This window comes from Toxoplasma gondii, chromosome VIIb, assembly GCF_000006565.2.
Source record: "Toxoplasma gondii ME49 chromosome VIIb, whole genome shotgun sequence".
Taxonomy (NCBI): Eukaryota; Apicomplexa; class Conoidasida; order Eucoccidiorida; family Sarcocystidae; genus Toxoplasma; species Toxoplasma gondii.
Window position 1 is genome coordinate 4,313,676 of NC_031475.1, and position 21,993 is coordinate 4,335,668.

Consider the following 21,993-nt stretch of genomic DNA (forward strand, 5'->3'; position numbering starts at 1 on the left):
AACGTAGGTGGTATGAAGAAGATACACAACCTATGAAGAAAACGGCCGAATATGAAGACCACAGGAACAACGTGGTGCAGAGTTGAGTGGTTCGATATTCAAAACTCTTTGCCGAACAGAAACAAAAGTGCCATTTGTTTGCGAGACGCAGTTTATTGGGCGATAGATAGAGAACGCCACTCACGAGACCTTCACTGCACGAAAGTGCCTGTTTCCTTTCAAAGCGGTATACAGTTGCTCTGCAAACGGACAACGGATTCTAAATATGGATTGCCCCTTCCCGTTTTCCTGTGTACCGGATTCAAGCTCAGTTGTGTCAGAATATGGTATCGGGGACTCCCAGTGTAGTCCTGTTCACGTCGTGTTCACCCTGAACTTGGTTGGTGTGCTGTAAATTTGAATTCCCCTCAAAAGTTGTTCTCTCTGGATGTTTCGGCGTTGAAGAAGAAATCCGTCTCGAAAGAACTGCGTGGGATTCGCAGAAAGAGCACTCGAACACGACGACTCAGATGCCAAGGCGAGTCGTACCGTTGTACTTGGCGGAATTATCTCTCAGGATAAAGCATCTTCTGGGGAAGTAGGAACTGCGAGCTCGGCCACCATGCCAATGAACTGTGAGGGGGAGGAGGGATCTTGCTCTACATAACATTTGCTTTTAGGCGTTACGTTTAAACATTATAAGGGATCCACTTCACTGTTCCCTCAGCAACTCACGTGGTAGTGAAGAAACTCTTTTATTTGTATCGCCTCAGTGCCACAAACGGTGCACGTTTTGCGAGTCCGAGGTCACCGCATCGGTTAGTCGTAAAGTCTCCCGTGGTATTTGAATGATGTTGTCTTTTCTGTTCACCCTACCGACGCTCGATTTAGGTGAAGCTCGATTTTCATATACAATTTCACTTCTCGTTAAACCCACAGGCAGCTATAACTCCACTTTTCCACCTCAAAACTGTGTTGACATCAGTTCCGAGGAACTCGAGGTCCTCTGCATCCAGTGAAACGGAGTCATGTAGGCACATGCTGTACGAGGGATACTTCTGTCCGTCTGTGCATGCAAATTGTTCCTTGGTTGCATGCTGCAGATTCGTATAACATCCTAGAATTCTCGCTGAGGGTAGGTGCGAAACCTGTTCCACTCTGTGGCGTTGCCGCACCGTGAAATGCAAGACGGTCGGCATACAGCACTCGAGCGAAGGTAACTTCTTCAAGATTTCCTCTGGCTTATGCGCTAAAAATGTGTAGACTCTGGAGATGCTTCTAGATCACGCCGCCCCGGAATGTGAGGAAGCAGCGATGTTGGACTTCAACGCACAGCTTTTACGCTAGAAAAAACCGTTGCTGTGTGTCAGAGACGATCTGAGCTTCGACTCGTTCAACGAGAGTTATCGTCGACTTCGTAGGAGCGAGGACGTCCGACAGTTCGATCTTCTACACGAATACTGCGATATTCACTTCGGGAAACGAAAGACGCTGGTGCATGCAACGCCGTACATTTCCGCCGTGTTTTCCTTCTCCGACTCGGAGTCGAACTCAACTGCACCAGATGCTTTTGAGTCCATGTCGTCGCCATGGTTTTTCTCATCGTGTGGATGGGAGACAGAAACTTCAGTGTATCGGCCTAGTTTGCAGACTCTTTTTCGAATTTGCGAGTTTCGCCACTCGGCACACCTTCACCCCCACACGGCGCTCGCCTCTGTCGCCGCGAAACCCAAAAAAGCTTCGCTTTTTCTCCAAGCAGACGCACCCAGCTAAACCACAGGGACCTCTTGTCTCCGGATCGAAAATCCATCAACAGCACGAAGGTCTACAGAGAGCAGACAGACACCCGCATGCCCCAGACAGGCTCGGGAGAAAATTTCCGCTACCCTTTGACGCCTTTTCAGTTTCCTCTTTATTTCTCAACGAGACCCCGGAGGCCAGAGGTGATCTCGTCACTCAGCTGCTTGAAATGCTGCTTCGCCTGCGCCTCCGTAGTCGTCGGCGGCAAGAATTTCATGCTGGTGATTCTGCTGATGGTCGGCCGCATCGTGTTGTAAATTGTACCCCACCCGATTTTGTGCTCGCTGCCGCTTGTTTCTGAAAGAAGCGAAAACGGCGAACGAGAAGGCACCGCACAGAACAGAATTCTCCTGGAAATCGGGGACGAAGCAACCTTTCAAAAGGATACTAATGGCCTACGTACGGATGCCACACCTCATCCCCCCTCCCCCCCGCCCCAGCAAACGCCTGCCTTCCCAAAAGCCAAGCGACCCTCCAGAAATCGTCCTTTACGAAAAAACGCTAAACAAAATCATTTCTCCACTCTCACAAAACCCAGACAAACGCCGTTCAAACCCCTGTTTTAATCTGACACCATAGATATATATATATATGTTAATTTATAACTCCATATATATATATATACACACTGCATGCGCATGCATACACATTTCTGCATATATATATATATATATATACATAAATGTATATATACATAGGAATACGAATTGAAGCTGCACAGAGAGCTACCGTGAGGTCTCTAGGTCTCTGGCGGAATTTCTGTGGAGTTTATTGCCATCTTTAGTGCTGCACGTGGATAGGAACGGACAGACTCAGGCATTCAGAACGATCGCGGTGAACATCAAAGACCCCTTCTTTCAACTCTCTGCCACGAGAGCTCTTACCTTGCATGACGCGCAGACACTGATCGTAGAAGTGACAGATGGTGCGCATCATGCCGACGGTCTGAAGCCAGAGAACAACAGAAGAACCGCTTCCTGTCTCGTGCTCCGATTATAAGCCGAAAGCCAGATTCGCGTGAACGACTTCCAGACAAAGAGAAGACGCCCTCAAACTCATCGACGGAAAGCACTCTGATTCCTGCCAGCAACATGCAGCTAGGGACGAATCGCGAAACGGGAGAGGCTCGACGGTTCGAGGCGTTGCGATACTCAGAAACGCCTGGAATTTTCGCAGCTCGACTCTCAGAGGATGAACGCGGAAGAGAGACAAAGTCAGCGGAACGCACAGCTGTTCTTCGAGGCAGTGTCACACAAAGGAAACAACTGTTCTGTTTCTCGAGTGCAAGTGAGAGACGAAGAGAAGACCCAGACACGTTCATTGAGAGGCGACTTATTCGTACACAATAAACTGCAACGTACTACCGATCCTAACAAAGAACTAGAAATGAATTCAGTTGCACCTGCTAATAAAGTATACGAGATTTAGGTTCCCTCACCTTATACAGAGGGCACATGTAGTCGTAGTCCGAGAACGCGTTCTGCTGGAGGAAATCTTCTCGAATAATTCGTGCGACTTCCAGAATCAGTTTTTGATCCTGAGGAAAACGAAACAGTCGAGAAAAATTTAAAGGGACAAACTACTCAATGGAGGCAGCTAAAAAACAAAACCAATCGAAAGAAATGAAGGAGTTTTAAAGCCATCGCGACTCCAGGTTCTCATGCTTTCTCATCTTTTGAGCCTTCCCGAGAGATTCCACGCTCGGCAACAGAAACCGGAGTTTCTCCACTCGCCGCCGCCGCATGCATCGACTTACGCAGACACCTTGGTACAAGCACGCGTACGTTTCGCACTACATGCATACACATATATATATGTATATATATATATATATAGATATATATGCACGTAGATGCTGATCTAAATGCGAAAATAGACGTTGAGTTAAAGTGATTTATTTCCACTGTCATTCGCTCGGTTGGCAGCGACTGTGTGTGTACGCGTCTCGAGGGAGACGCGCATTTGAAAGAGAAAAAACGAAGGGACCCCATCCTCTGGAGCGCACCTCGGAGAGCGAGTCTTTGCCGACAAGCTGGACGATGTCCGTCAACTCGGCTTCCTGTGGAAAACGAAGCAGGAAAGAAAGTTCCACAGTCGAGACTGAGAAAAGAGTGAAGCGACTCAGAAACCCATCGGCACGCACGCCGAGCTCACGGCCGCAGTCCGGGTGTCACGACACTCCAAGTGCAGACTCCACGGAGACGCGTCTTCGGCCGGCTTCTGCTCACATGAGAACGACCCCCGAAACTTGGCAGTTGACAAGCGGCGCGACTCTCCGTCGAAGCGGGGAAGCCAGCGACACAAATATACACCGATGTCGCGCTGAGTGGGCAGACAGCGTAGTTCGGCCGATCGCGGTGAGGGGACGCGGCCGCCACACAACCCCCCAAGCGTCGCGATCGTTGTCTCTGCAAACTCGCGTCTCTGCTCACTTGCTGAAGAATGTCAGAGATTTTCTGTCGAAGACTGCTAAACTCAGCGTCGTAGGAATCGAAGAACGGCTCCAGCGCACGAATGTACTTGGAGAACGAAGTTGTCCAGTTCACTGCAATGGACAGCAGGAAAATCAAAATCAAGAAATTTGAAGTGAAGACCGAAAGCCCCCTTCCTCCCCGTTGAAATCTACAACCTCGTATTCGCCTCAAGGGCGACGGTGTCCAGTCGACTGCCTTTCGACGACAAAGAAAATACCGGAAAATGAGTTCTTTCATGTCGAGAGGATCTGGGACGCAAGCATGCTGACACACGGCTGCACGCAAGAAACGAAGCATGCACCATTCGTACGGATGCGCAGCATTCTCGCAGCCGTTCCTTTGCTCCAACAGGTTGTCCGCTGAGCCGCAGAACGTTCTCTATGAACCCACGAAAAGCGAGTATATACACTTCTATATATGCGAATATACACGCGTACGCATCTCTACCGATATCTGCGTTGATCTGTGTACTGCCTCTCACAGAGATACATATATCTATATATATATATATATATATAGATATAGATAGATAGATAAATCGATAGGCAGGCGTAGCCATGCACACTGGTATCTTCCATTACATTCATCTAGCTCTCTACCTATATGTATACAACACTGAACATGTACACATGCATATGTTTATATAGATATGTTTGTATTGAATATCACAGTTGTCCATGCGGAATGGTCTTCGGTGTTTACCGGAGGGGAAGTGTTTTCTTTGGGCAAGTTTCTTGTCGAGACCCCAAAAAACTTGTACGATGGACATCGTGGACGTGGTGACAGGGTCAGAGAAGTCTCCTCCTGGTGGCGAGACAGCGCCGACAATCGTCACGCTGCCTTCGCGTTCCGGAGACCCCACACAGCGTACACGGCCTGCACCAGGAAACGGTAGGCGAAGCAGGCGTTTGAAAGACCAGCAGAAGGAACTGAGGAACCGGCGGAGCAGTCGGAAGAGTCGAAACGACAGGACGTGAGCGGCAGCCAAGTGCTACGAGCACTGCCGCAGAAAAGCCTAGGGAGATGAAAGGAAGAAACCTCGGAAACCCGTGCACAAACCAAGGGGGCAAAGCCCTGTGAAGAGAAGCCTCACTCGCACGCTCGTAGAAAGACGCCAGACGCGCGCCAAGGTAGGCGGGATAGCCACTGTCAGCTGGCATTTCAGCAAGCCGTCCACTGATTTCACGAAGCGCCTCAGCCCAGCGACTTGTGCTGTCAGCCATCATAGCCACATGGTAACCCATATCGCGGAAATACTCTCCCAAGGTGATCCCTGTGAACAGAACAACGCAAACACCATTCTCAAAAACACAGGTGAATCCAGAAAACGCAAACAGCTCGAAGACGTCGTACATTCACCCACAGCATCGAAGGACTCGAGGAGACGAAACAGGAAACGCGACGAGACAGATCTGTACGGAAACGAGATGTCATGTAGGAGTAGTCCGTCCAGAACGATGCAAGTAACAAGTGAGAGCGACAGAGTTGTCGGTCTGCATCAAGGCGAACGGGTCCCCTCTTCGTCAACAGGAGACTTTCAGACGTTCTCGGTCTCAAAGCTCCTGCGGCAACGTTTGTTCTTTCTCTTCGTTCCCTCCTGTCCTTCTCTCCTCTCTTCTTCTTCTTCTCCACTTTCCGCTTCTCGTCCTCCCTTCGTTTATCTCTCCATAGCCTCCTTTCCTTCCTCTCATCCCTGTCTTCTCCTCCGTTTGCTTCTCTTCTTCCCTTCTCACCGGTGTAGATGGAGGCTTCACGGGCAGCGACAGGCATGTTGCTGGTGTTTGCGACGAGACAGGTGCGCTGCATGATGCCCTCTTCCTGGCCGTTAACCACCGTCGTGAGCTCTGGAAACTCCGTTAGAACTTCTGCCATTTCGTTCCCCCGTTCGCCGCAGCCGACGTAAATGATCACCTGGCTGTTGCTGTACTTTGACAGCGCCTGCGACGCAAGACACCACGTGCCTGAGGCGGCGAGAAACTTCGACGGGCGTTCGCTTTCAGCTTTCACGAAGGAGTCAGAACCACAGACGTCCCTTGAAAGGAGACGGAGGATCGTCTCTCTTCGAAACATGCAAAACGCGAAGACAGCACGCTCCTTCAAGGAGACAGCTACACAGTGCGCGCCTTTCAGAAAGGGCCAGGGACACAGACTCGCAGAGACATGGCGTTACGAGTGGAACGAATCACACAGACGGAGGGCTGGTTGCCAGAGACAGTGCGTCTGCAAACGCCCGTTCGCTGCCGTGTATCAACACCCTGCAAAGACGCAGGTTCCCGGTGGCTTGTTGAGTCGCCTCCGGAGACCGTCACTCGTCGATGCGCAAAACTTCCGCGACGCACTGGAAACGCGCGAGGAAAATGGGCATGTCCAGCGCAAACGTTTGCCCAGCAGTGGGGAATAAACCTGCCTGCGGATGGCGCTCACCGGAAGAGCGATACTCGTTCCTTCCCATTCCCCAGAGACGCGAAAAACAGAGACTGACTCGGAAGAACGGAGGTTTCTCGCACCAACGGAAGGCGTGACGGGTCGATTGCGAACTGCGAGGCGAATGCAGTGAAGCGGGGGGCAGGGAGTACACCGGGACGCGGTGAGACGCATGCAAAAAAAAGCGGACGAACCCGGAAATGAAGGAACGCGCGTCGAGCCAGACGTCTGGATAACGTGTGGGGACATCGACGCGGAAAAAAAGCAGGCAAAGACTGAGGCTGCGTTGCTTGCAGCTCCCTCGTCAGTTCCACTGCATGCAGACCTTCATCCGCGCTGCAGGCGATTTCCCCCAATTTCCGTACCTGGGAAATGCATGTTTTCCCGCACCCGAAGGCTCCAGGAATGGCGCAAGTTCCTCCCTGAAGACAAGAGGAAAGAAGTCATGGCTCCACGCCTTCAACAGCGACTGCCATGCCCGCATCGGATTCTCGAAAGACAAGCTCACGGACACCCGGATTCCGCAGGCATCCGAGCAGAACTTCGCAAAACAAACAAGTTCCAGATGGCCCTGACGCTCTCAACCATTTCTTGACACGCAATGTCGCGTACATTGGCCCAAGCACTGCAGGGCCAGCGAGCAGAGAGACTCAGATCTCAGAGTCCGGAGTCGAAACGCCACTCGTGAGCTGTGCCGCAGACGCACACATTCCTTCCAACGGCTGTGCTCAACATCGCCTCTTCTTCGCTTCGCTACCCCAACAGAAACGTCCGGCAAAAGGCAAAGCAGGCGTCAGTCGAGACTTCGACGGCGCGTTTCTCGCTTGCACCGCCTGCTTTCTGCTCCTCCCCTGGCCTCATGCTCGGTGGGAACCCACCGTCGCCACTGGCTGCGCGAGCTGCGCAAACTCGCGGCATTCACTTGGATTGAGAAAGAGACACAAACGAACGAGAACGAGAGGCGCAATCCACTCATGGACCCGCATGCAGCTACACAGTGTGGCACCGGAAAAAGGCGACTTCCGCAGAGCCGCCCGTCCACCCCAGCAGCCCTTGAGGAAACTGGAAAAGAAAATTCCACGCAAATGAAATCTCCCTCGTTGAGAATACAGTGAAGCAGCTCCTGCTAACACAGAATCCGCAAGCGACAGAATCGCCCATATGCCTATTGACGGAGATCCGCATCTATCGCCAAACAGCCAGCTATACACAGACGAAGATGCATGTACCAATGCATATGTATGGATACACACGCGCATATATGTATATACATATATATATATAGAGAGAGAGAGAGAGACATATACGTATATACGTATCTATATTTGATTGTGTACACGCTCGTGGCTTCAGCGTCAGGGCCTGCCTGGCGCTTGAGCGAGATTTTATCTGCACCAGAAAAATCGTTTTTTCACCTGAACCGTGGGGAAGAGAGAGTCGAGCACACGCTGCCCAGTGAGAAGCGGTGTGTTTCCCGAGAGTTTTTCGAGACAGGGACGAGGCTCTCGGACTGGCCAGTCGTGAGCCATCTGAATCGGAATTTGCTCGCCGCGATACTCCAGAGTCATGATCGTGTCCTTGACTGTGTACGAGCCTGAAGGCAGGCGAAAAGAGAGAACAGAAAAACGCGCATTGGGAGCTCGCTCCCGTGGTGGGCCTTGAAACGAGGAGCGGAAGTTCTTGTCCACACGACAGAGCAAACAGTTTAAAACCGCCGAACGAAAAACAGTCAAGTCAAGAAAGTCGACTCCGGCCCCACATCGGGGTCACCCTTTGTGGCTCCGGTGTACGTACACCTCCCGGGAATGCGCTCCGGGTCGGAGGAGACAAGCCTCGGTCGGTGTTCACAGCTTTCTGCGGAGAGGTTTGATCCGCGAATGGCTTCGATCTTGCGCTGCGCTGGAGCAGTTCACTGGATGCTTAAAGGAGACTCAATGAGTGGAAGGCGACGATGTTCAAGAAAAACGCTTACCTGCAGGGGCGATCCAGGAGACCTTGCCTTGAATCTTGGGGGGAATCATGATGCGGTGCTCCAGAAACAGATTGTTCTCGTGTACGGTTCCGATAATATCTCCACCTGAAAGTCATAAAAGCAGTGGAGATGCATGCACAGCATTCTGTGTACACACCCGCCTCTACGGACATGCTTATTGACATCTATAAGCATAGATAATATACATATAAATGTGTACCTTTAAACTACGTTTTTGTACAGCGCACTGCATCTCAATGCATGAAACCCAGATGCCTTTATATCTCCACAAATGTGCCTACGCCCTATATGCATGCAATATGTATATATATATACATATATATATACATATATATATATATATATATAAGTATGAAGACTGTGTATATGTATACATCTATATACAGGTGTAGGAAGGGCAGTGTGTGTTTTGATCTGCAGAGGCTTGGTTTCCACTCAGGTGCGAAGCGGCGTTTTTCTGCCTTCGCTTGAAACGCACGCCGCGAGAAATTACCGGTCAGGATATCGCCGACTTGAACGTTGGCGACTGGATTGTACTCCCAAAGTTTCTTGTGGTCCAGAGCAGGCACATCGACCCCCTTGGGGACGAAGACGCTCTGGGCGACTTGTGCGATGCGCTCGAGAGGGCGCTGAATTCCGTCGAAAATGTTGTCAAGAAGACCTGAGAAAAGGAGGAAAAATCGAACAAAGTGAAAACCCAGAAAAAGCTCAGCAGAGAGGGACAGAGGGCAGTCGGAGACACCAAATCGGAGCAAGAGAGAGAAAAGGCACCGAGCCAGGAAGGAGAGAACGAATGCCGACAGAAGAGAGAGTGAACAGACGCACACAGGAGAGAGAAAAAATATACTTGCGCGTCCGTATGGCGAAGACAGAAACAAGTTGATAAACAAAACAGCGGAGTGCACAGCAGAGGGCGAGAGTGAGAAGAGATTTTCTCTAGTCACACAGAGATAACAAGATGAAGAGCCGCAGATACTTTGCTCGATGGAGCGGACAGGGATACACGTTGCGCGAGAAGTCAGGGAAAGACGAGAGTCAAGAGAAGAAACATAAGTCCGCCGAACGTGAGGAAAGAGAGCCGACGAAGAGGCAGAGAACTCGCGAGTACTCCCAGGAACGGCAGAGAGCTAGAGACAAGCGAGGGATTCGTGAAGAAGCTCTCTCCGAAGACAGCGCCTCGTGAGACGCAAAGAATCCACTTGAAAAACTGAAAAGGACGCAGAGAAACGTCGTCGTCCGTACCAGGTCCCAGCTCGACGGAAAGAGGTTTCCCGGTCTTCAGCACAGGATCGCCTACGCAAAGACCAGCTGTATGGACAGCAAGAGAGACAGAAGAAGCGAGAACGTCTTGAAAAAAAACGATGGTTAAACGAGGGACTCTCTGTCCCCTGTGAATTGCTTCCGCGCCCGCCCCTCAGGAGACTTCTGTCCTCGCTGATTATGTATATATATATATATATATGTATATATATGTATATGCATATCATTGTACACGGAGACATATGGATAAAAACTTCTTTACTGCACAGAAAAATTACGGTACTTCAGTGCTTCCTTCTCGAGAGTGGAAGAAATCCGAGAGAGAACCGAGAGCTATTTTCTGTGAGAAAGAAACACTACACTCTGTCGCGTTTCATCTGCAGTGCGCTCAGTAAAGAGAAGCGCCGGAAGTGCAAAACTGTGTTTATTTTCAACGACCGGAGCCGAAACATGTACGCTCGGGGAAGCAGCCCGCAAGCTCTCACTTTTGTATCCGGAACTCTAGAAACTGAAGCAAGTCCTCGAGCCTTTGCAACCGATTCCTTACCGGTCTCCTCGTAAACTTGGATAAAGGCTTTGTCGCCCTCAAGACGAATGATTTCTCCGACAAGTCGCTGCCAGCCGACACGCACGAGTTCATACATTTTCGTTCCACTCATTTGCTCGGCCAGAACCACTGAAAAAAAACAAACGAAACACAAGGAGTTCATTTCGAAAAGAAGCGCATGCATGTAGGTTCGAGACTGCACCTGGCTCCTGCGTTTGACGTGGTGCCGACGGAGAAGATAGGTCAGCACAGTTTCTCTCCAAGACAAAAAAGCGGCAAGCTGGAAAATCCTAGCTGCGTCTGCGGGGACGCCTTGCACGTCGGGTGTACATCCACCGGGGGAGTCGAAGACTTTTCCCTCTGTCGGGTATGGAGGAAAAAGGCACTTTGCAGGGGAAAAGGCGCAAGGAGTGCAGAAAGGAAGAAAGGATCCCGTTCAGAAAGCGACGCAGAGCAACAGGGGACGGAGGCAGCGAAGAGGAAAGCAGAGAAAAAAAGAAAATCTCGGTGGCAAGTGGCAGGACCATACAGGAAGGCCTCAGGCGGGAGGGGCGGAGAGAAACGAGGGCAAGCGTTGAGAGGCCGTGTAAAACGGAGAAGGAGTGGAGAAGGAAGCCAGCCGCAAAGCGGGAGGAGACCGACAAGAGAACACGAATCAACGCAGATCGGTATGAACTATATTCGGCGCAAGACAGGCGAACTCCAGAAGAAAAAGAAGTCGTTCAGCGACGAGGAGAAAGGGCCGAGATGACGAATAAGTCAATTGCACGGGCTTGTCATTCCACGTTCAGTGTCGAGAATGTGTAAGGAACCTGGGGAAAAGCGCTTTTTGCCTTGGGAGTTCAAGGAACGAAGAGAAAGGCGCGTTTTCGCGGAAGCAATCCATCGCACGTTGAGAGCGAGGAATTCGGTCTCCCCATGCGTTTTCGACATGAGAAGAAATCGAACTTACGCGGGCCAGAGACTTTGTAGATGATTCCCATTTCCGCGTCCCCCTCTGGGGCTGCTGCTTCGCCTCGGGGCGCCATTTTGTGCAGAAGAGAAGGGAACGAGGGAAACGAAAGTTCAAGGAACAGAAGCGAACTGCCTCGCACGTATGTCAGGTGTACGTACACGCGAGCGGAGAGGCTGACTGCGACAGAGAGGCCGAACTCACACACACACGGGAGGGCGTCCTGGAAACGGAAAAAATCAAGAGAAACAGCGGGTTTGTTCCAGCAGGAGAAACGACGACGAGAAACCGCGAAAGAACACGAAGTTCGGGGCTCTTCTCACGACACAGCGACGCTCGTCTGGCTTTAAAAACCAGCTGACTATTGCAACTTTCCGCAAAAAATCGACACTGCAGAGAACGAGCGACCGCTGAACACTGGCGAAGCGACAGAAAAAGGGCTGCTGTCTCGCATCTGATTTCACTCTCCCATCGGCAGAAAACCGGGAGACGGGCTCTACCAGTCAATCGAGAGAGTAGGTGAATGGGTGCGTTCAGAGTCACTGGACAAGAAAACACTGCGAAACTCCTGAAGAGGGAGACAGAAAGACAGAACGGGAGGAAAGAACGGCCAGGGGACAGCTAGGAAAGCTAGCAAAGTTACAAACACACTCGGCCGTGAAGCTCGGTCAGCGGCTGCTGTGTACATGCTGTGTCCGCGGGACATGCGCGGACTGGAGCGCCCTCTTCGGTGGCTCTGTACCCCGCGTGAAACCGTTTCTCGAAGTAGTGAGTAAAATCGGCTGTTCTGCGCGTCAACTGTGGCACCAAGAAGCAGGTTGGTCGCGGGACTGGAGTAAACTCTTTTTGGTGGCGAAAAAACGCGGAAAGCGGGAGAGATCCACCCACTGTTCCCTGGCGTACCCGCATATATGGCGGGGCCGGCCGGGAGGACATGCCAGCAGGCCGCCTCACGAGTGTTGACTTGTAGGTTTCTTTGTTTTTTTTTTCTGCTCCGACTGCCAAGAGGAAGGATGCGTGCGTGTACTTTTCAAAAGGAAGCGCCAAGAGGCGGCAAGCGCCACCCACAGAGGAGCGCCAGTTGAAGTGTCGACAAAAACCGTGTCCGTTAGGGGGTCAGACGCGTGCTCTGATCCCGAAAGAAACACAAACGCGTTGCCTGAAAACGCATTTCCATGTTGTGGATCTCGAGAGTCGAAGCTCCAGTACACAGGCTTGTTCTTGAAGTTGTGTGTCGACATAGCCCTTGAGAGCAGAAGTCACACACGTGAACAGGGGATCGAGTTTGTGTAGAAAGAAGCGACTCATATGTTTATGTATACACCGCATAGGACGTCGGTTTTAGTAGCACAGATATCCAGAAAGCTGAAAGAACGGCTCGTCTTCGCTCTGGTCTCCGTGCACGTTTAAAAACTAAAACGGCTTACCTGTGCTGCTGTAACATGTGCGACGGTAAGACTCCCGTATTTAAAACACGAAGGCAAAGCCACATTCAGGCACATGCTCACTCTGTTTTTAACACAAAAACCCCTTCCCTTCAGAAATTAAGGCAATGCTTTTCTTCGGCTCATTTTCTAGAGCAAAGTGTTTCCTTCTGGAGAGAGCAGCGTCTTGCCGCGTACTTCCCGGATCACGGGCCGCCGACCGACGACTGAGGGAAACCTCAGCAAGAGTCGTGACTTGCGTGGGAATGCGGTAAGGAAAGGCGTCCAGCGTTTTCAGAGCTGTAGTCCACCTCGCTGTACATAGTCCCCAGAGAAAATCTTGTTAGTTCTCGGGAAAGCGACTCTCTAATACCATTTGAAATAGCATGGCATAGAGAAGCTGCGATATCCTCCGTACAAAGCCAAACAAGGACTTCCCTCGTGTGGTGTAAAGAAGGTGCTTTGTATCTTGAGCAGCTGCAAATTTATTCACGAGTTGGACGGGAGCAAAGTAGACGGGAGCTCAGGGGAACGCATTTGATGCGAGAAAAGTCGAGGGGTCTTTTCACAGCCCTCCTCCAGTTTGGACCGCCTGGAGTATCCAAAGCTGAATACGAGCGAAGTCCGATCGATTTTTGTCTGTCTGACGACCTCCCGGACCGAAAGCGAGCTCGGTGCACCGAGACGGACAGATGACCTTGGCTGTAGCAAAAACACAGGTGGCCGTATCGTTCAATTTCTACCATAAACATCATTCCGAGACGATACTCTGTTAAACTGATTGCCTTTGCTGTATCCATACGCGGCGCGAAGGTAGTTCTATAAACTAAGTTCCCGACTTAGTTTCGGTTTCCGAGGACCGCTTTGAAGCCGATTTGAAACTATTTCCCCACGACAGAACATCCCGTTTCTGCTGGCACCTGTCGTATTTTCACCCTAAACCGTGAACAGCCGTATATGCGGAGCTTCCTAAGGGTGTGTTTGTGTGAGGCTGGATCTGAATGGACGCCAGGAAATCTACACGGTGGGCTTCTGCAGTCAGACGAAACCAAAGAAGTGCAACTAACCGTCAGAAGCCTCGATTCATACAGTCGTTTGACCGCAAACCAGAGGCAGACGAAAGGAACTTGCAGACAGACTGGAATTTTCTCAGGCTGGACGGGCACAAATCCACGTGGGTTTCCAAGCACGGTCGAAACTACAGAGGCGTAAATTCCCTGATTGGCAAATCCCCAGATGGCAAAAACACGCAACAACATGACTGAATTGCGTAACAGTGGGTAGACCTGCGCCGTCAAAGCCATCATTGTTAGAAATAGATCAATCCGAGGATCAAGAGACCGTGAATTCCATTGTCGTTAACACAGACAGCTCTTTTCTGTCCAACGATTCGACAGAGACCAGGACTTCGACTTGCTGGGTCGGAGCTTCCTTGCTGTTCTTGCTACCGGATTCACACGAAATCAACAGTTTGAGGAACAACAGCTTGCACGCGTTTTTCTGCGATCCGTTCCACCTTCAGAATGCGAAACATTTCGGTGTCAAACGGACTTGGAGCACAGAACAGCCATGCCACTCTGGTTCCTCCAACTGTCAGTACCGACGAGACGTGATGTGTGTTACGCGAATAAGAAGAGAGGCGTTTATCAGGGAAGTTGTCAAAACACAGCGTTCCCCGCAAGATTCGCTCCGTATATGGACATTTTGGAACCACACCGTTCCACCGTCTCGGGAGCTCCGAAAGTCAGACACCCACCCAGCTGCCGTCCGAGGGTTCTGTCGTTTGCCGTTCAGAAAAACAGCAGGCGACTTCTTCAGGCTTCAGAGAAGAGTGACGAAGAGCGGAAAGAGTAAGCGTCTGTGTCCCTTCATGTTACTCAAACTCCCCATGTAAAAGTCCCCATCATCTCACAAAGGTGTCACGAGATTTTTTCGTTCAGAGTCGCGCGGCTTTTCACAGGAGAGTTTCGCCTGCACATGGCTCAACACATACGTTCCTGAACTCTATTTCGCCATATTTTCTTGTCTCCCACCTCCTTCCACACTGGCACCATACTCTTTATGAGAAATAGCGAGGACAATCCCGTTTTCAAGATATCTCCAAGGCCGTGGTCACGAGGAGACAGAGCGAGGACTAGCTGTCGATGGGAGTGCCGCCTTCTTTTCGCAGGTTTCATTTGCGTCAGATCTCGAGACTTTTTCCCTCGTTGCATTTTCTCCGACGCTCGTTTTACCGTTCATCTTCCCCTCCACTCTGATTCGTTTTTTCTGTGAAGATCGTGGCGTCCAAATTTTTTCGCCCGCGATGCTTTTTTGGCCGTCCGTGTCTCCATCGTTGTCTTCCGCGCCTGCACGCAGAGAAGGCGCATTCACCGGCTCGCTGAACTCTGGAGTTTCTCGCGGATTCCTCTCTCCGTCTTTTCAGGACCTCCTTCTTCCAGTTTCTTTCACGCGTCTTTGTGCGTCCAGCGTTTTCTTCACCCTCTTTTCTCGGACTGAGCCGCCCGGCGAGGCCTTCTCCGAGGATCCGGCAGAGGCTCTTCGAGCTGAGCCTTGCTGTTGTGTCCTCACGACGTTTGGAGGTTCGAAGGACGCATTTGTGTTCATTTTTCCCCATGCGTCTCGCAGCTCTTGATTCTCCCTCAGACTTGTTTCTTTGGCAGGCGAAAAGATGCGCTTTTCTCCCGTTGTGCAAGGCCCCTTCAGACAAGTGTCAAGGGCGGCAGAGTCTGCAAAAACCACGCCCTACGGACCTCCAGAGCGACTCCACACAGTAACGCAAATATTTCTCTTCGTCTAAAAATGCTTTGTTCCATGAATCTGATTCTTCTCGGACCCATTTCTTCCTCAGGCAGGAGACGTTTTCGCAGCCTGCCCTTCGGAGGTGTGCTCTTCTTCACATCCTCAAACTCGAAAAAGACTCGCCACGCTCGTTTTTCTCCCGTTCTTTTCTTTCTACTCACTCCCTTCCTCTCGCGTCTCTGTTCGCAAGATCTCAACCTCTGCTGTGACCATTCGGTTCGCCTGAAGCGTCTGTGTCGACCGCATACTCCACGACATTATCTCAATCAATCTCTCTATCTCTGAATCTCTCTATCTCTGAATCTCTATCTCCGTCTCTCTATCTCTCTCTGTTCATCTATCTATTTATCTGTCTCTCTCTGTACTTATCTATCTATCTATCCCTATGAATGCTTGTACATATATTTGTCCATATATGCATATGTATGTGTGCATATGTCTGTACGTCTTACAGATGCTTGTCTGTATATATATATATATATATATATACATGTTGTATGTACAGGAATAAGTACATGGATGTCTTTGTGGATAGGCTTCCAAAGAGTGGCTTGCATTTGTGGCGTCCCAGTCAAGTTTTAAAAAGCGAATCCGTGGGCAAGCCTGCAACTCTTTTGATCTCTCAATTCACATATCGCTTCAGACTGTTGTTGTCGTCTCTCAGGTGCCTGTTCGCTTCCTGCCCCCGCGCCCCCGATATGCTGTGAGGGAAGACATTCCTCTTTTCTGTTTTCAAGACGAAACAGGCGATGCGACGCTCCTCGGGTGTCTCTGCGGGTTCGTCGGCCTCTGAGGCACGACGTTCCTGCGTCCCCATTTCTTCTTCGTCTTCTTCTTCTTCGTCTTCTTCCGCGTCTTCTTCTCTTGCGAGGCCTGTCTCCTCAGGTCGAGACAACGAAGAGGTGAAAGAGGAGGAGGACGCGAGGGAGGCTTTCCGACAGACGGACCGCGTTGCTTCCCCCTGTTTTGAGTCCTCGCCAGCTTGCCAGAATTGCAGCGCCTCTCAGACGCCCTTCGCGGCTCGTGCATCCCTTCCTCGCTCTGCCTGCACCATCCTTGCCGGCCAATCTCGCAGTTCCCTCTCTGCTGTCGCTTCTCTCTCGTCCCGGCTCTCTCCGCCAGCCCCCGACTCGGACGCCAAATGCTCAGGACCGGCGACGCTCCTCCCGCGCCTGGTGCCCGACGCCGCAGCGCCGCGCGTAACCTCCCCAGTGTCGCCTGGCGCCGCGGCGCGTTGTAGGCCGGCGACCGACGGCACAGCGGAGCTTGCGGCGGGGCAGGGAAGCCCTCCGAGACGGTCACGAAGCATCCAGTTTCCGAGCTTCGCGCGTCCTGCCTTCGCTGCGCCAGCTCTGGCGTCTCTCTTCTTCGGCCGCGAGGCAGAGAGTGAGAAGAAGGCCCGACCTACAGACTGGCTCATGCCCGACAGCAGGTGCTCGCTTTGCTTTGCATGCAGCGTCCCGTTCTCGACCTTCTTGCGGAGACACCACTGCCGACAGTGCGGACTGGTCTTCTGCCACACATGCGCCTCTGCCTGGGGCGACGGCGCGCCTCTGGGCTTCGGTCCAGGCCTCGTGCGCCTCTGTCTCTCCTGTTCTCGCATCGCGCAACAAGAGGAGAAAGAACGAGGTGAACAAACAGAACGAATCGACCTCTGGGAGGGAGATGAAGACGCTCACACCGACTTCGAAGAGGACGAATACGACGAGGAAGAACATGGAGAAGAAGGAGAGTTCGAGGAAGAAGACGAGTTCGGGGAAGAGGAGGAGAAGAAACGCGCAGGGAGAGTGTCAGGAAGGTCTTCCCGGACGTTCGCCTCTTGGTCACTTATGGAGGAAGAGGTAATTCGGAACTCGCGAACTCGCTCCGGTTCTCGCTCTGTTCCACGGCCCTCTGAACATGAATGTCCGTTTCTCTCTCGATCCCTACCACGACCGACGGCCTTCTGTTCTGCGGGAGAAGCAGCCTGGTATCACCTGCGGGTCTCGGTGGAGCTTCACTGTCGCCTGGTAGGCTTGTCAACGCTTCATGCGCGCATTCTTTTCGACCTCGCGCTCTCAGTTGTCTGTGCTCTCCGTCTGGAAGCCTCGACGCCTTCTTCTCCCCCTTCCGTCTTTGATTTCGTGAAAATCAAACGCCTTCCGGGGTTGTCGATTGCAGACTCTTTCTTCGTTCACGGAGTGGTGTTTCCGCTTCATCTCCAGTGTAAACAGCAGGCACGACGCCTGCTTCGGCGGCCTCGCCTTCTGCTTCTCTCCTCGTTTCTAGGCCTTCCCCGCGAATACCCACCCTCACGCGCCTCTGCGAAAAGTCTCTCCGCCTCCCCCGCGTTTGCTGCTTCTCTCAACAACTCGCCCCCGCAAGTGTCTCCGCTGTCTCCGCTCGCGGCAACTGCTCCGCCGGAGACGCCGGCGTCTCCGGCGGCCCTCGGGCCCCCGGGCCCCAGCGACCCCACAAAGGAGACACCTGCGTGCGTCGGAGGCGCGCAGGCGGACCCCAGGGCCTCAGGCGTCTGCGCGTCGCCGCCCGGCGCCGCGTACACGCGTCTGCAGATCCTGCGAGAACAAGAGGAGACATACACCGCGATTTTAATCCAGAAGATTCTCGCTCTGCGTCCCGCGCTGATTGTCACGAGCGAAGGCGCTTCACAGCTGATTCAGGACGAGCTCCGGAGTCTCGGCATTTGCCTGCTTTTGCATGTGCCTGAACGCACCCTGCGCAGAATCAGCAGATGCTCAGGCGCCCCCGTCCTTTCTTCTCTCGATCGCGCTGCCGCAAGAGCTGTCACTATGAGGGAAGAAGAGGACGCGCGGGTGCGAGCTGTGGCAGCTGAGGAAAGAACGAAGGAAGACGGACGTCGAGGGCGTCTCCGCCTCCCAGCAGAGCCTTCAGCCCCCCCCGCAGCCGCCAGTAGACCAGCTTTGCCTTGGGGGTCCTGCGGAGTTTGTCAAATTGCTCGACCGGCTCCGATGTGCGCCGCGAGGCCTTCTCTCGTCTTCATTGCCAGATGTCCCTCTCGCGCCGGCGCCACCATCTGTCTCCGCGGTCGCGCCTCTTCCCGGCTGGGCTCGGAGGGCGGCGACTGTCTCTGCGTGTCTCCGGAGGCAGGCCGGGGCTCTGGCTGCGAATCACGACCGCGTTCGTCGAGGGTCACCCAGCCGGATTCCGCGAAGGCTGCAGACGAGTTGTTTCTCTCGAAACGAGTGCTGCAGCGAGCCTTGGTGCATGCGTTCTCGCTGCGCCAGGAACTGACGCTGGTCGCTCGGTCGTGTGGAGCCCAAGGGGACAGAGGGCCTTTTCAGCTTCTCCCTGAGGAGCAGCTTCGACGGCACCCAGGTGGAGCGTTTCGCCGAGAAGCGAGGCGAACAACCCGCAGCGCTGAAGGGTGTTTTCGGAGCGCCCCGAAATGCCGAGATCGGCACCACAGGCGCGGGCCGCCAGGGGATCGAGCCTCGTGCGGTCAGTGCCGAGGAAGCCGAAATTTACGCGAAGGCGACGCATGTTGGTGCCGCCTCGCCAGAAAGCCCGTGGGCGCCTCTGAATGGAGGCGATATGCGGAAGAAGAGAGAGAAGAAGAAGGCGAGAGAGAAGAAGGAGAAGAAGAGAGAGAAGAAGAAGAGAGAGAAGAAGGAGAAGAAGAGAGAGAAGAAGGAGAAGAAGAGAGAGAAGAAGAAGGAGAAGAAGAGAGAGGAGAAAGAGAGGGAGAGGCGAAGAGGGAGGTAAATGGAGAGGCGTCTTGTTCGTCGTCCCGGGATGTGCGACTGGAGTCGTTCAGGACCGAAGGCTGCTCTTTAGCAAGATGTCGAGAGAGGGAACAAGACAGGAAGAAGGGAGAAAGCCACCATATTTTGACAAGAGAGAGGCGACCTGTCTCGTGGAGTTCCACGCTTCCGTTTTGCCTTTCTTTATCGTCGGCGAGCACGGCGTTTCTGTCGCTCTGTCTCTTTTTGGATCGATATCTTGAGGCGCCGCTCTGTGAATGGCTCCGCCTCTCCTTCTCTTCTCCACTTCATCGGCCCTCGTCGCTGCGTCTTCTCGCGAAGCTCGTTAGTCAGCCTCTGCTTCCTCTCTCGTCTCTCTCTCTCTCTGTCCCCTCAGATCAAACGCGCGAGGACATGCATCATCAATCTTGTTCTCTCTGTTTGTCCTCTTTTGCGTCGCCGTGTTCCTCTCCCTCTCCTTCTTCGTCGTCACCGTCTTCGTCATCTGCTTCATTATTGTCTTCTGCTTCTCCTCCCTCTGCTTCTTCTTCTTTTGCTTCATCGTCGTCTCCCGCGTTGCATGCGGCGTACTCGCCCCAAGGGGGTGGTGCCGCGAGTGATGAGGACGCGAGTTGTGTGCGATTCCTGCGAGCTCGCTCCCATCCAGAGGCGTCTCTCTTTCGGAGCTCTGCAGGGAGACCAGAGCGAAAGGCACCGGCAAGAGAAGACGCCGGCAACTTCCCTTTGTCAGCCTGGACGGAGGATGTTGCAAGCGTCCTCTTCGCGACAGCTGAGGGAGACATCTGGAAAATGTCGTCTCTCTTCTCACCCGTCGCCACGAGGACAAGGAAACCCATCTTCCCACGGGAGAGAGACAGAGCCGGAATCCATTCAAAGTCCAACGAAGAAACGGCATGCACCTGCACTGGAGCTCTCAACGGAAACGCCGAGAAGAAGACGAATCCGAGACTCTCACTTTTCGGAGAAACAAGCATCCGTCCCTCTCTGGCAAGCGAGAATTCGCTCTCTGTTTCTGGGGCGCTCTGTGCAGCTTGGCACTTCAAGAGACTTTCCGAAAGCAGTTACGCTTCTCGCGCGTCTTCCGCTTCCTCCTGGACTTCGTCGGCGCGTCTCTCGGCCTCCAATTGTGCACCCGCCCTCCCTCGACGCTCCACAGACATGTACTGCAGAGTTCGTCTCCTCCCAACTCGAGGCCCCGCTGCTTCACTTCTGGAGGCGGAGGCGGCTCTCGTCGCGTCCGAGCGCGTCCGCCCAGATTGCGCTTTCTTTCCGGTCTCTCCCGAGTCCCCGAAAAGGCCTTTTTCTCCACTTCTCCTGGCCGCGGCTGCCTGGCGAGAGCAGCGCCGAGTGCCAGTTGACGAGACAGACAGGTTCTTCCCCCTTGGCGTCTGCCTCGGCTCTACACTCACCCGTCAGCTTCGCGCTCTCTGGCCCCTGCTGCTCGTGTCACTCTTCCGCCCAGAGACGGAGACTCTGTCTCTTCTGACGAGCTGGAGCGCATGCAGACAACAGTGCGCCGCCCACCCACTCAGCTACGCGTTGCCTCTGCTGCAGCGACTTCCGCGACCCTCGCAGAAGTCCCTCGGGAACTGGAGCAGCGTTCTGGCTCAGCCGGGCGCCAGAGCGAGAGGCCGAAGTCCAGTTGAAAAAGACGAAGTGAATCACTCGCAGAGAGAGGAAGCGAGGAGAGAGGAAGCGAGGAGAGAGGAAGCGAGGAGAGAGGAAGCGAGCAGGAGTGCAAGAGGAAAGGGGGACAGCAGAAGCGCAGGCGGTGGCGATCAGAGAGAAGAAGAGTTCGTTGATTTGATGCTCGGGGAAGACGGCGACGCGGGAGCGAGGCGAGAAGACGAGAGAGAAGAACCGCACTTGCCCTCTCTGAGGGACACCGTCTGGAAACGATGCCGAGAGGCAGCCGCTCTTTTGCACCAGCACAAATGCCCGGCGGGAAGCTCGAGATGTAAACGCTCTCTCCTTCAACACACACTCCGCATGCAGAGTCTGGACAGTCGGATCGTCGTGCGCTTTTCCCCGGTAAAGCATGCGGAAATACTCTCCGACAGTTCGCGCGCTTGAGGCGAAAAGCGCCTCTCTGATCTTCTCCTGCATGCGCTGCTGTCTCTGCAGACGTTCATGGCAGTATCCGTCGACACTGCTGCATAACTCCTTAGCTCGATCTTTATCCACATTTGCCTCTCTGCACGTATACATATATATATCTATATGAATATATGTGTCTATGTCTATGTATATATATATATATATTTGTATATATTTAAATTAGTATATATATATATATATATATATGCATATATAAATATATGTGTGTCCATATGTGTATATCTGTGTGTATATGTGAAGCACTGCGTTGTATCTATATTTCTTTGTATGCCTGTGCTTCAACGAATGCTCGCTCCTATCTGACGGCTTGTTGCCTTCCCCGTTGGGAAATATGGGGGTGCCATTCCACCTTAGTAGAGCGTGGATTCTGCATTTGGCTACTTCGGTGTCTCTCTTGTTTCTCCTCGAGTCTCGCGCGTTCCACCATGTCAGGCTCTTTGACACTGAAGCGACTTCGCAGCAGAGCCTTTTGTGATCTTTCGACGCCAGCCTAAGAAA

At 52.7% G+C, this 21,993-nt stretch overlaps 4 protein-coding genes across 4 annotated transcripts; 1 reads left to right on the top strand and 3 right to left on the bottom strand.

The window, feature by feature from the left end:
* Window positions 1–1,683: 1,683 nt before the first annotated feature.
* TGME49_256970 (vacuolar ATP synthase subunit A, putative) lies at window positions 1,684–11,807 on the bottom strand. Its single transcript, XM_002364903.2, has 15 exons — window positions 11,430–11,807; window positions 10,478–10,606; window positions 9,913–9,978; window positions 9,164–9,331; window positions 8,650–8,754; window positions 8,093–8,271; window positions 7,043–7,099; window positions 5,987–6,191; window positions 5,347–5,526; window positions 4,956–5,129; window positions 4,212–4,324; window positions 3,785–3,838; window positions 3,218–3,316; window positions 2,664–2,724; window positions 1,684–2,076 (listed from the first exon to the last, which is right to left on the bottom strand). Exons 1-15 carry the CDS (start codon window positions 11,503–11,505, stop codon window positions 1,892–1,894), a joined length of 1,851 nt encoding a protein of 616 aa, XP_002364944.1. The 5' UTR covers window positions 11,506–11,807; the 3' UTR covers window positions 1,684–1,891.
* Window positions 11,808–13,342: 1,535 nt separating this feature from the next.
* TGME49_256965 (hypothetical protein) lies at window positions 13,343–14,160 on the bottom strand (the record flags this gene model as incomplete). Its single annotated transcript, XM_018781126.1, has 2 exons — window positions 13,343–13,555; window positions 13,921–14,160. 2 exons carry the CDS (start codon window positions 14,158–14,160, stop codon window positions 13,343–13,345), a joined length of 453 nt encoding a protein of 150 aa, XP_018636961.1.
* A 2,244-nt stretch (window positions 14,161–16,404) lies between these two features.
* TGME49_256960 (FYVE zinc finger domain-containing protein) lies at window positions 16,405–19,378 on the top strand (the record flags this gene model as incomplete). Its single annotated transcript, XM_002364902.1, has 2 exons — window positions 16,405–18,468; window positions 18,938–19,378. The coding sequence occupies 2 exons, from the start codon at window positions 16,405–16,407 to the stop codon at window positions 19,376–19,378; spliced, it is 2,505 nt and encodes an 834-aa protein (XP_002364943.1).
* Window positions 19,379–19,778: 400 nt separating this feature from the next.
* Window positions 19,779–21,410, bottom strand: TGME49_256950 (hypothetical protein; the record flags this gene model as incomplete). Its single annotated transcript, XM_002364901.2, has 1 exon — window positions 19,779–21,410. The coding sequence occupies exon 1, from the start codon at window positions 20,349–20,351 to the stop codon at window positions 19,779–19,781; it is 573 nt and encodes a 190-aa protein (XP_002364942.2). The 5' UTR covers window positions 20,352–21,410.
* Between the last annotated feature and the right edge of the window lie 583 nt (window positions 21,411–21,993).

Coding starts and splice junctions, on each gene's coding strand:
- TGME49_256970 (XM_002364903.2), bottom strand. CDS start 11,505: ATGGCGCCCCGAGGCGAAGCAGCAGCCCCAGAGGGGGACGCGGAAATG. Junction 6,192..7,042: donor GGAAAACATGCATTTCCCAG/GTACGGAAATTG, acceptor CTTGCGTCGCAG/GCGCTGTCAAAGTACAGCAA. Junction 5,130..5,346: donor GTCTTTCTACGAGCGTGCGA/GTGAGGCTTCTC, acceptor TTCCTGGTGCAG/GCCGTGTACGCTGTGTGGGG.